The 13734-nt window shown below is 38.9% G+C and overlaps 2 protein-coding genes across 3 annotated transcripts in view; one reads left to right on the top strand and one right to left on the bottom strand.

Annotated features, from left to right (window-relative positions):
- The window catches only part of CASD1 (CAS1 domain containing 1), a 72321-nt gene that overhangs the window by 44111 nt on the left and 14476 nt on the right, over positions 1-13734 (top strand). The window contains exons 8-12 of the mRNA XM_045008209.1: positions 3045-3259; positions 4319-4744; positions 5215-5304; positions 6064-6183; positions 9692-9848. Coding sequence (XP_044864144.1) covers positions 3045-3259; positions 4319-4744; positions 5215-5304; positions 6064-6183; positions 9692-9848 — 1008 coding nt within the window. The remainder of the gene's footprint in view (positions 1-3044; positions 3260-4318; positions 4745-5214; positions 5305-6063; positions 6184-9691; positions 9849-13734) is intronic.
- The window catches only part of SGCE (sarcoglycan epsilon), a 107398-nt gene continuing 105806 nt past the window's right edge, over positions 12143-13734 (bottom strand). For both annotated transcript variants that reach the window (XR_006577564.1, XR_006577566.1), the window contains one exon: positions 12143-13075. The gene's annotated coding sequence lies outside the window, so the exon portion shown is untranslated. The remainder of the gene's footprint in view (positions 13076-13734) is intronic.

Below are 13734 nucleotides of genomic sequence, written 5' to 3'. Positions count from 1 at the left end.
CTAGTATGTGCATAAATATTCAGAAAATTTTGATATAAAATCTGGAAGACTTGGATCTTTGTCAATATTGGTATGCTAGATTTCACCCATTTCCTCTTGACTGTACATTCCATGTGTTTGACCTGTTCCTACCTTCATGAGTTAGAGCTGTCTGAAATTACATGTGTTGACAGTTATATCTAGACATAAGCAGTTGATTTCTTCTTCCTGGGGAAAAAAAAAATCTTAATCCCCCCTAAACACTGACTTCTTGTTGAAAGATTCCTGTAATAAAACTTCTTCAAATTGTTTGACTTATACAACCCACGATAAAGCTTAAGAGAAATGTTCCTTTCAAGTTTTTTTATGTTATGGAGTTAGCTGTTAGCCAGAAAGAGATACATTTTCCAAAGAGGAGCACTGAGGCTGGGCATACCCACACCCAAAAAGCAACCATGACTACAGTTAATTACATACATCAAATAGACTGGTGGTGTAAAATATTTTCTAACTTTAATAACTGAATTTTAACTTAAATAAAAAAAAAAAGCAGAGAAATTTAAGAAAAGGTTAAGCTTGCTTAGTTAATGGTTTACAAGTCAAGTTTTGCCAAAGTTCAGGTTACACATGCAGTCTCAACTCTTTCACCTTTTGTGTATTGTATTCGTTTTTAATTATATGATCACATACAATTTCTCAAATAATACAATATATGCAATATATATTCTACAACTTTATGACCTTATTTTGTGCATACTTATTAATGTAGTGCTTACTACTCTAATTAGCCCCCTAGCCATCATGGGATGGACTGCCCATGGTAGGAAGCACTGTGCACATCTGTGTTTTGCAGGATTAAGCCCTCAGATACACATGTGGGGCATGTGATAGTGTTCTGTATTATTCTGTACATCAATCCATTAAAGTCATTAGTATGAAACTACTCCTGGGGGAATTCTGTGCTACTGCATGCACATAGTTAATGAGCCGTGCATATTTTTAATTTTTTGCGCAGAAAGAAGCTTCTGCTGAATTGTTGCTGCAGTTCTGCCTTTTGCCCACCAGAGGGTGCTGTGGCGCAAGAACAGCAGCAGCTCCCAGCAGAAAATAACTTCTGTGGTTCTGCCTTTTGCCCACCAGAGGGCGCTGTGGCAATAGAACACAGCAGCAGCTCCTAGCCAGCTAGTGAAGACAAAGAGCCTGCCTTCTTCACAGCAGCTGTCAGGCCAGGTCAGGACAGGAGAGAGGGGCTATGGGGAGACAGATGGTGTGGCATGCTGGGGGTCAGAGAGGAGCTCATAAGGGCTAATTGGGGAGGACAGACTGGGGCAGGGGCTGAATGGGGGAGTGGAGACACAGGCCCACGGGAGGAAAGTGCAGGGCCACATGGTGATGGGGGAGAGGGTGCTGAGCTACATAGTGACAGAGGGTGGCTGAGTGAGGGCACAGAGACACATCGGGGAGGGGTACAGTGACAGGGGAGTGGTTGAGTGGGAGCACAGAGACACATGAGGGAGGGGGTACAGAGGCACATAGGGTTGGGGAGGGGGTGTCTGAGTGGGGGTGGAGGGACACATGGGACGGGGGTGTGCAAGGACACATGGGGGTACAGGGACACAAAGGGACAGGAACAGATATGCCTGACTGGGAGAGGCTAGGGGTTAGCCAGAGCCTGCATAAGGGAAGATCCCTAACAATCCCTCCCCGCTCGCCCCCCAAAAAACCTGTTCCAAACTTTTCCCACCCATACCCAACAACCTTCCAAATTCACATCCACGCTCCTTCCCAGCAATTTATTTCCCCCTCCCTCTGCTCCTTTGTTATCCCTGACTCCCCCAAGCCTTTGCACTGCTTCTGAGGGATGTAGGAAATATAGTCCTGTATTGTAGTTTAAATGAATTATTACTCAGAATTCTGTATTAATACGCCTAGTAAGGAATCTATTTGTCAAAAAACATTTCCTGCATCTTTTTTTGTTATCTGTATTGTTACAGATATACTTGCTGACACGTATTTTGAAATAAATGACCAAAAATAATTGAAACTGGTGTGATTATATTGTTATTTTGACAAATAAAATATTCAGAATTCTGCAGATTTTTAAACTATTGTACACAAAATTGTTAATTTTTTGTTGCAGAATTTTTAATTTTTTGGTGGAGAATTCCCCTAGGAGGAATACGAAATAACTAATTCTTGCGCAACATTTTACAGTTTCATGTCATAAAGTAATAGTGAAAATTATGCAGAAATACAGAGGCCATCTACATTAGTTCAGTTAAGTGCCTCATATCCTGAACTCCATCCATCTGTGCTGCTGATTGGAAAAAAGTGATATGTTAAGTTAAAATATATACTTGGAGAACATGTATAAAAATTGAATGTCATTAAAGGTAAACTGGACTATGAAAATAGCACAAGTATAGAGGTATGAAAAATATAAGTGTTTTAATGTGTTTTTAAGGTTATAGGAAAAATAGTGTGATATATTGAATTATTTGAGAACTAGTGTTTGATCATGAATTTAAAGATTGTGATGTAATGAATATGAGGGGACAGAATTAAGGTAGCTAATCCTGTTTTAATTTTGATGTTTCTGGATTTTTAGATTAGAATGTAAACACTTATGTAACCTTAACTGTATTGGATGGCTGATGTGCCCATTTTAATGTTCAATTGACATATTCAACATTATGAATTCTGAACAAGCAGAGTTAGACTTAAAAAAAATATATAATCCCAAACTAGTATTGATGTGGGTTCATTGAAATGTGCAGGAGCATTTGAGAAGAGAAAATCTGTTCTTTACTAGATAACTAAATACATGTTCTGAGAGGTTTTAGGAAAACTTGCTCCCAAACTAAATTCTTGCACGCCAGGTTGAAGATTACAGTCTTAAACCTCATAAAAAACAAGGATTGTAATACAAATGGTAAAACGTTAATTTTACCATCCAGCGTAGCACTGAAAAATTATCATTAATCTTTTAGGATGAATATAGTCTATAGAATTCGAGTTACGATGATTGATTATTTTAATAAAGCTTAACATTCTTTTAAATTCAGATCCTGTTTATGAAGATATGTTGAGTGACAGTAGGAAAATGATCACTAATGAGAAAATAGATGCTTACAATGAAGCTGCAATCAGTATTCTGAACAGCAGCTCCAGAAATTCCAAAGCTAAAGTTAAAGTGTTCAGCGTTTCTAAACTCATAGCAGAAGAAACTATCATGCAGTCTTCAGATGGCCTGCATCTCCCAGAATCAAGCAGAGAAACAGTGAGTACTTTCATTGTTAGTCAACATAACAAAAAATTAATAATGGAGCAAGATTTTAATTGAACATGTTGTACTCATAATGGCAGATAGTATGAACTTTGGTGTCCCTTGATGATTGTAGTCTTAAAAATGACACGCAAGAGTTTTCCAGGATATTGTTTGCAAGACCCCAGCAGACGAAGGGTATTTTTTGGGATCGTGCAAACAAATTTTACAAGATGCTACTTGCCATTTTGTAAGAACTACGTAGCTGTTTAAAAAACGTAGTTTCTCCTATATGTTAAACACTATTGAGACCATCACTTGATCTTTCACATCCTGAGGAATCCAAGCTGCAAATTTGTTGCTTTCCTCTGCATGAATGAATGACAATCACAACTTTTTGGAGAGCTGTTCTCAGGGCTAAATCCTAAATCTCACCTTTTGTGAGTGTGCAGGATCCTCAACATATTAGTAGTAATTCTGCTATGGCAGAGGCTGGGGGTATGTGGGGAACCCTTTCAGGGAATCATCATCCCATATAAATATCTGTAAAGGCTCCCTGCAGCACAACATGGAGGAAGTTTGTGGTTGTGGGGGTGGGCTAATAGATAGGCAGAAGGCGGGTTATTGGATCCAGGTCAGCTGGCAAGCTGTATGGGTTACTGCAACACTGAGTCTGCAGTAATGTTTGCAAAGCAGTTTTGCTGCCATTCCGCAGTTTGAGGTAGAAGTATTACATTTCCACACCCTCCATAGCAGACCTTCCCAGGTCTACTTATTTGGGTTGTGCTCCCGCCTGTGACTTTGGTTCTTGTTGCTTTTTCAAAATCAATAATAAAAATTAAAGCTGTTTGTTTACATGAGGACTCTTAAAAATATTGACTCAGATCTGTTAATATGGGTTATTTTAATCCTGGAATTTGTGTATAACTAGCTGTGTGCACATATATGAAGTGCTTAAATATAAAATGATAGGGGAAAATGCCTCTCTACTAATGCGAAATATTAGTAAATATATTTGAAAAAAATCTCCTATGCTGAGAATGTTTGATAGCTAGTTACTTGTTTCTTTGACAGAGTGCAATGATTCTTATGAACGTCTACTGCAATAAGATTCTGAAGCCCATTGATGGTTCCTGTTGCCAGCCTCAGCCTCCTCTCACTCTGATACAGAAGCTAGCTTTTTGCTTTTTTGCTTTGTCCATTATTGGATATTTAATTCTCAGTTTTATTTATCGTAATAATCATCGAAAAAACAAGCCATGCACCGATATGGAAAGTGGAGAGGAGAAAAAACCTGTCACCAATACATCTCCTGTTTCTACTCTAGAGACACTGTTACACTCCTTCTTCAAGCTGGGTCTAATCATGGCCTATTTCTATCTGTGTGACAGAGCAAATCTATTCATGAAGGAAAACAAATTTTATACACATTCATCTTTCTTCATACCAATCATCTACATCCTGGTTTTAGGGGTATTTTATACCGAAAACACCAAAGAGGTAAAGATCATGCTGGTGTCATTTCCCAGTTCAGGATTGTAATTTAATTCATTTTTATTCACTAAAATATTACAGATCAAATTTTCAGAAAGATATCGCTGATGCTCTCACAAAATATAGAGTTGCATATGGTAATTCATTAATTGTACACAAACTGGTAATTAGGTGCAAAAGGATGTTTTTGCAAGTGGGTAAAGCATTTTTGTGGGTGCAGCTGCTGGTAGGGTTCATCCATCAACTGGCCACAAGGCATCAGAGTCAAATCCTAGTTCAGACTAGTAGATGAGCTTTGATTTATGGGGCAACATCTAATACACAGTGAACTTAATATAATGTCATTAGTGTAGAAGTTTTTCTTCTTAGACCCAACCGCCCATAAACTGGTTTATTGTTTTGAACTTTTTCTCCTCATTTTGTAGATGTTCGTTGTACTTGTTGGAATAGCAACATTCTTGTTTTGTTTTGCATAGACTAAGATGTTAAATAGAGAGCAGACAGATGAATGGAAAGGCTGGATGCAGCTTGTTATTTTGATTTATCATATCTCTGGAGCAAGCACTGTAAGTGATTTGAATTGAATTATTTTTTGTTAAAAGTAATGTGATTTGGATTCAATGCTTTAAAGGAAAAATAAGCTGCTGCCATTTACCGCCAGGATACAGAAGTTAAAATATCCAAGCATTTATTAGATTTGAGTATCATAAACAGTTCACGTTATGCTCCTCATTTAACCTTTAATTTCAAAAACATAATTTTTGTGAGGCCTCATTTATATCATTTCCTTCAATAAGTGAAGATATCAATGGGGCTATGCTGTTTTTTGGGTTTTTTGTGTCTCCCCCCTACACCCCCCGCCCCCCCCCCCCCATATATGCAGTGAAGGGGAATTATTTTCTCATTATGGAAGACGGTATTAACTTAGTTACAAAAACTTGCTGGAGACAGCTTTTGTGTGTTTTAGGAGTTGAAACTGTTAAAGGCAAACGTTCAATAACACTTTTTTCCCTTTTAATCCAGTTATAGACCCACAAGAAAGTAGAGCTGTTGATACAGTTGTAAGAAGTTTATTCAGATTTTACAATTTGAGAGAGGCCAGGTCAAAAGAGAGTTGCTTTAAGTAGTAGTAAGTAGGTCATAACATTTCTTTCCTTTGGTTTACAGTGGCACAGTTTTATGAAACAGAAACACAACAAGCCTAAAATACAGAAGAACTTTCTCCTCTTGTCCCTGATCTTACTTACAATTAATAGTGTTTAAAAAAAGAGAGAGAGAGCGCTTCTGTGGCCCTCTGTAAAAGGGTAAATTATTTTTCTCAACAGTTTTTGCCTGTGTATATGCACGTTCGGGTTCTGGTTGCTGCATATCTGTTCCAAACAGGTTATGGGCATTTTTCATACTTTTGGATCAAAGGAGACTTTGGATTGTATAGAGTGTGTCAGGTAAGAATAAATCTTTCACTGATTTTATATAAAAATATTTCCAAGTTCAGATCTCTCTCTGCTCGCTAAATTATCTGAGATTAAAATTATTTTGGTTGATATTCATAACAAACTGATCATTCTCTCTCTCTCATCTAGTCCATTTAATATAGTCTGATCAATCTAGTTTATCTAATACAAACATAATGAAAAATTTTAGAGAGAAGGCTGGTAACCCATTAGAATGTGGCTGAGGTGAAAAATAATCATTCTTAATATTTTCATCAGAAATTGGGCACAATAAATAGTGATGAACATAAACCAGTGTAATATTATGAAAAGGCAAGACTGAAACCAACTTTATCTAAATTATCCATTTTGGATCTTTCTTTCCCCAACCTATCCTCCCATCTTGTCTGTTTAATGTGGATATTCTATTTTACATACCACTAGAACATTTTTCTGTTGATCTTATACAAATAGATAAATATTTGGTGAATCCAGGATACTACCGCCTGGAAACAAAATCAATTTTTTCTCACTGTGAAGAGTGTGATGCTTCTTATGGCAGCCAGGGCTGTCAGCCACCATGTTGCCACCTCCCTCCTGTGTGAGGAAGTCTTTCCTGTGAAAGCTGAGTGTTAGCTCCCTCACACAAACGGTCCATCAGCCACTCAAGTACTCTCCTTTGGGCTATACCAGCCCTGTAGGCTGACAATAGATGTACCCCAGGCCCTGGGTCCCTTCAGAGTGTCCCCCTATGGTATCCAGTCCCTGATCACTAGATACCCACAGAAATCCCAGATCCTCTCTTCCCAAAGGAAGAGTGTACCCCAATTTAACAGTTTTACCTTAGACCAACACTCCTGTGTCACACACATCACTTGAGTTTGGTTATAGTAAACCAAAATAAGATTTATTTAAGAATAAAATTCAAATAGAATGGTTGCATATAAAATAAAATTGTAAAATGCAAACTGGGGCCTACACTCATTATTAGATAGGAAAGGTAACTATTAAAGTTCAGTCTTTGGCAGCACTTGGTAGCCCCAAGGAGCTAGGACTCAGTCTTTCATGAAGCTCCCTCACTTTACCTCCTCAGTGAATGGCTCCACTCTGAGATATTCCAAATACGTTTTTTGTCTTTATTCACAGACAGGGCAATCCCCGCACTGTCATACTGTTCCTTTTCACTTCCAAGTGGTTTCAGTGTTTATAGTGAGTCTTGTATGGTTTTCCATTGACTTGTCTATATTGGTGCAAAGATACACTGTCGAGCAATACATTACATAATCAGCTAGCTTGGGAAGGTGATCACCCAGACATATTTCCTGTGGACTCATTTTCACTCCAAATAATTTGGGAATAATTTGTTATATTATTTCTTAAATATGACCCTGTGATGGGTTTCCCGGGGTGCAACTTGGAAATGGGGTACCACTGAGCCCTCGGCCTCTGTCTCACCAACCTGGGATCCCTGTCACACTGTGATGCTGTGACAAGCTGCAAGCCCTCCAGGAACTGCATTTACACAGACATCCACAGGCAGGTACACACCCTGCTGAGTTACATGAACGCTTTTGCCAGCTAGTCGTGAATCAACAATAGAGAGGCTCCAGTGATCCCCACAGCTCTCCAGACCAGGACCCCAGAGTTGTACTAACTTGTCTTGGTCAGAAGCCTGACCAGTGCAAGTTTATTACCCAGTCCACCCCTCCCTCAGCGTGGAGAGGACATGTACCAGCCCTTGTTCCTGAGCAGATTTCCCATGCATTTCAAGCAAAACCCACTGTTTAAGGCAAAATATAAAACAGATTTATTAACTACAGAAAGGTAGATTTTAAGTGATTGTAAGTAGTAAGCAATATAGATCAAATTTGGTTAACTAAGAAATAAAACATTAAATCACAATCTGAGTTCCATAAACTAGACAGGATTTAAATCAAGCAGTGTCTCACCCTGATGGTATAGTTCCTTAATACACAAACGAGGATTCTCCTTTCCAGCCTGGGACCACCTCCCCAGATCAGACTTTGTTCTCCAGATGTGTTTCCTGGTGTTGGGGGGGAGAGAGAGGCCAAATGATGATGTCACTTCTCCTCCTTTATAAGTTCCTCCAGCTTGCTTCAAAGATCTTTTGCTATGAAACAGTCTCCATTGTGTAGGTGCTCTCTCTGAGAGGTCTCTAATGTATACAATTCCCAGGGTAGTCCTTGTGAATGTGTATTCCCCTTGATGGGCCTTTATCCGTGTCTGGCTGCTCCATTGTTGAACCCGAAGGGCTGGTTGTGAGTGTTCCCAACCTTACAACTTATTACAGTAACACACATAGTAAAACTTCATAACTTCCCATACAATTATAGCACATACAATCTAACAGGATATTAATGTTCAACTGATAATACATCACAAGGCATACTTTGTATAAAACATATAATTATATCCATGGTAAATATGGGGGTGCCAAAGTGTTGCTTTGGGGTACTGAGTGACACACGCCCATGCACAGATCTCTCAATTATTAATGAGTATTGGTACATTACAAACTTGTAGTAGAGACCTCACATGCTAGTATTTATGGATAATTACCATGAAGGTGGTGTATTAGGTGTAGTGAGTTTGTGGGGTCTGAGACAGTTGTTGTTTGTAAAGAACAGTATGAAGCCTTTGCCAGTTGTCACCAATGGGCCTTTATGTCTTAAGGAGTTTTTCTTTCTCTGTGGATAAGAGCAATTGAATTCAGCACTCCAGCACATTGGATTGCCTGCTTCCAAGACTGCAGGTCTTGCTTTGGATGGCATAAACTACTGTCATCTCTGGTTTGAACTACAGCCATTTTCATTCAATTAAATTCTAAAAGCTTTAAGCTGTTGTATGCCTGTTGGACTCATGACCTCCCTCGTCATTAGTAAAATAAAAAAGTATTGGGTGTTTTAGTTGAGATCACTCATGCTCCCCTAAAGGATGGTGGAATGGCTGCTTCACTCAAATGAATGCTTATTAGGCTCTGTCACAGCTTCAGAGTAACTGCACTTTTAACCCTGTCCCCTCCATGGTCTGGTCCAGGAATGTCCATTTAGGTCTCACCCCCCTAGCTATCACCTCTGCCAGGTCTACTACCAGATCTATTAATTATTCTCTTTTCAAAATGAAAGGATATCTCAAAGTCCACTGTTGTTCATAACAATCAATTGTTCCAATACATTGTGTTGTAGAGGTTTTTTGTCCAGTTAATGTGAGGGAGTACACTATACATTTTTAAAATATGTGACTGGCTCACCATGTTGCTGTCAAATGGTATCTTGGTTCAAACAACAAACTACAACCATTCAGCTCTACTTCTTTGCTAAAGTTCAAACTGCTTATTGAGACAGCCATTCAAATTTCAAGAAAGGTAATATTGTAGGTGTTTAAATTGATATGCATAATATCTATATAATTTGTATAGTGTTAAAGAAAAACCCAGTTTGATGGTAATCCTAAATGAAAAAAACTCTTCTCTCTTCCTGCTCCTCCCAACTATCCACAGGTTTTATTTCGTCTCAATTTCCTGGTTGTGGTGTTATGTATAGTGATGGATCGACCGTACCAATTTTACTACTTTGTTCCACTAGTCACTGTCTGGTTTATGATCATCTATGCTACATTAGCCTTATGGCCTCAGATAGTCCAGAAGAAAGCAAACGGTAAAATAAATTTCGTTTTTCCTTTTACTGTAAAGGTGTTAACATGATAATGTACACAGTTACAATCATATACCAAACTTGATAGCCAGTGTGTTTGTCTTTATGTGGATATGTGAATAATGTAGAAGTAAATTGTAAATATGTTAAACCACTGTCCACCAAACTTGGAGAGAGTGTTTTCACTTGCTGTAGTTCTCAACAGAACACATCAAGTGTTTGTTGAACTGTATCCTTGCTTAAATTTGTTGGAATATGAATTATATTTCTGAGGTTTTGAAAATTGTTTGGTGAACACTGCAAGAAACAAACAATTGCTGAATGCAGGCTAAAAACCTCACATGAGCTTGCTCTTAGATTGCTATACCTGTATTCATTGAACTCAGAGTTTTAATGTTATCTATGGTTTTCCCTTTTATTTAAAAAACTTTGAGAGGGAATGGCATAGTGTATTTTCTACCTTACAAATTAAAGTTCGTATTCTAGAAAAATACTTTGTTCGCAAAAAATGGACAGCATGAGCAATAGTATTGCAAACTTCCCCTAGTCTGTGCTGTCAATGTACCTCAACCCTCTTCTTGAGGGGCCAATTTTGTTATCTCTTACCTAGTAGGGGACTCCTTGCTGCTACAGTGTATGACCCCTTTGCTGAGATTGTCAAGGTGGTGCTAAATGCATTATTTCTTTAATGTGGATGTTTGTTCTTTAGAAAGTTGAAGTGAGACCACCAGCTTGTTTCACATACTCTAGCTCAGTGAACAGTTGTCATGCGGTAACTGGTTTTGGAGATCATTTACCTCACCTAGATTAGAACCAGTGACCTGGAGAGTAAAGACTATGTACTATCACAACATAGATCCCCATCCCTTCTTCTTTGAGTAATGTCACTGTGGTGTCGCTCCACTGTAGATGTATGTGCATCCCTACACTTCTGATTGGAGATCTTTGGTAGCAGTGTTCGTTCAGCATGTACATGCGCTCTCTCCTCCTCATGCATTGCCTTGAGGCTAATTAGCTCTGAATGGGCGAACCACCCTCAGTTCCTTCTCAACCATCCCTGGCTAGAGACAGAGCAATTAGGAGTCCGTTCACGGATACTTTACTCTTTAGAAATTCGTTCTTAGCTAGTTTGTGTTTTTGTAACCTCACTTTTGTTGATAAAACTGTGTAGTGTAGATGTAGACAAGGCTGAAGAGGATGGCAGATACCTTGCAGATATTTCTCAAGGAGGTAAAAGACACTCACCATAAGTTGCTGAATATTTTACATACCTCCTCCTCCTCCTCCAGAATAATGCTCCCTATCAACAAGAAGAACAGGAGTATTTGTGGCACCTTAAAGACTAACAAATTTATTTTAGCATGAGCTTTCGTGAGCTGCAGCTCACTTCTTCGGATGCATAGAATGGAACACACAGACAGGAGAAATTTATACATACAGAGAACATGAAAAGGTGGAAGTATGCATACCAACAGGAAGAGTCTGAGATGAGCTATCCTCAGCAGGAGGAAAAAAACTTTTTGAAGTGATAATTAAGATGGCCCATAGAAGGTGTGAGGAGAACTTAACATAGGGAAATAGATTCAATTTTCAAGTACACTAATTGAATCTATTTCCCTATGTTAAGTTCTCCTCACACCTTCTATGGGCCATCTTAATTATCACTTCAAAAAGTTTTTTTCCTCCTGCTGACGATAGCTCATCTCAATTGATTAGACTCTTCCTGTTGGTATGCATACTTCCACCTTTTCATGTTCTCTGTATGTATAAATTTCTCCTGTCTGTGTGTTCCATTCTATGCATCCGAAGAAGTGAGCTGCAGCTCACGAAAGCTCATGCTAAAATAAATTTGTTAGTCTTTAAGGTGCCACAAATACTCCTGTTCTTTTTGCGGATACAGACTAACACGGCTGCTACTCTGAAACCTATCAACAAGGTGCTTTTGGACCCAGCTAAGCTTATATGGCAGACACCAGCATTGGCCACACCAACAGTCAAATGGGATGATAAAAAATGTATTATGTACCTCCCAGTGTTATCTGGGGTCTTTAGAACTTTTAACAGGGGCAACTTAATTTATTCCTAATGCTGCCTAAAATAAAATAATGGGAACACAACAATTTTGTTTGATAAGATTTATGCAAGTAAACGTGCTTTCTTTAAAATGGCAGTTTATTAGATATAAGCACATATAAACATAAGCAACAGATTTAGAACATTTTAGATATTTAATATTTGAAATGGTATTAAGTAAATAATGGCAAGCTTGCTTTGGCCAGCTGTTTATCCATCGGGGAGAAAGGGTGTCAGGAAAAATGTTTTTTAAGATGGCTTTTGAGGATTGCTTTAAAATTATTAGCTAATTTTTTGTAACTAATTCTTATAAAACATAGGTTCTGATGATTTTTTACTTTTTTTTAATTCTTAATAAATTTTTAATAATAGAGGCATTTAGACTTTTTTATTAAGATTTTTAGTTTTAGTTGTTTACTTGTCTATTCCCTTTTTTTATTCTGATTAGCAGAAACTGCCAGCTAGAGATGACCTTGCTTCTAAAAGCCTGTCTTCAAATTAACCCTTAACTATGTGGTGTTATATTTCATTAATTCAGGGTGGCTGAATGCACATAATATGGCTCCAATTAACTTGATTACATTCTGGGGTATACACATCCCTTAAATTCAAGGCAACACCAGGGATACAGAATTTCTTTTTCCCCACCCTCCCCCTAATTCCATTGTGATAGATGCAGTGAACTCCCGTGGCCGGCAACAGCATTCAAAGTCCACCCCTTATGATAGGGATTGGAAGCATCTGGACTTATCTGGATGAAAGGCCTACTCAGCTGCTACTCTGCAATTTAGAATTGCAAACTACCAGGCCTTAACAGCAAAATATGATTACATGAACTATACCAAACTTAACCTCTTTATTGACCATCTCACTGAATCATAATGGGAACAATTCCGAGCCATTATCAATGAAGGGCAGTTGGTGGTCAAAACAGCACTCCAGGCAGTGCTTGATGCAGCTGATACAGTGACCCAGTCCATCTCAACAGCAGTTGTGATGCAAAGAGCTTAGTAGTTGCAGCTTTCAGGTTTCCCAAAGAAGGTGCAAACAACTATTGAAGACCTCTCCTTCCATGGCTCTGAGTTGTCTGCTGAGAAGACCAATGCATCGCTCCACACACTTGGGGATTCCAGAGCCAAACTTCAGTCACTGGAGAGCTATACAACCAGACAAAAGAGAAAATTTAGTCCTCAGTCTTCTTGCAAACTGCGTGCACCACAGTTCCCACCACAACACTACTAAAAGCCACAGAGAAAGAAATCCAAATTCCAGAGACATAGACAGGCCCTCAATCTTCAACATCACAGTGTGTCACTTCAGAACATCAGTTTTGACATCCTGTTTGAGGCCACTCCCTTCAAAATCAGCTGCCACTTCCCAACCCGTTGCATTCCTTTGGATGTTGCCTTGTTTTGTTCCACCACAACTGGGAACACATGACATCTGACAGATGGGTTTTGGAGGCTATTTCCAATGGGTATTCAATCCACTCCATCTCCATCCCCCTTCCCCATCCCTCTTCAGGGACCCTTCTCATGAGAGATTGTTGCAACAGGAGATAGATCATCTCCTCCACCTAGGAGCCATAGAACCTGTCCATCTACATCTCCATGCCAGAGGGTTTTACTCTCTATTTCCTGATCCCCAAGAAAAAGGGAGGTTGGAGACCCATACTGGACCTCAAGGCACTGAACAAATACTTCAAGGCCCAAAAATCCAAGATGGTCACATTAGCAGCGATTATTCTATCTCTGGAATAGGGAGATTGGTTCTCAGCCCTGGACCACCAAGACGTGTATTTCCATGAATCATATGT

Source organism: Mauremys mutica, chromosome 2 (assembly GCF_020497125.1).
Source record: "Mauremys mutica isolate MM-2020 ecotype Southern chromosome 2, ASM2049712v1, whole genome shotgun sequence".
Taxonomy (NCBI): Eukaryota; Metazoa; Chordata; order Testudines; family Geoemydidae; genus Mauremys; species Mauremys mutica.
The sequence above is the reverse complement of the archived record's forward strand: the minus strand, read 5'-3'. Positions and strand labels throughout refer to the sequence as shown.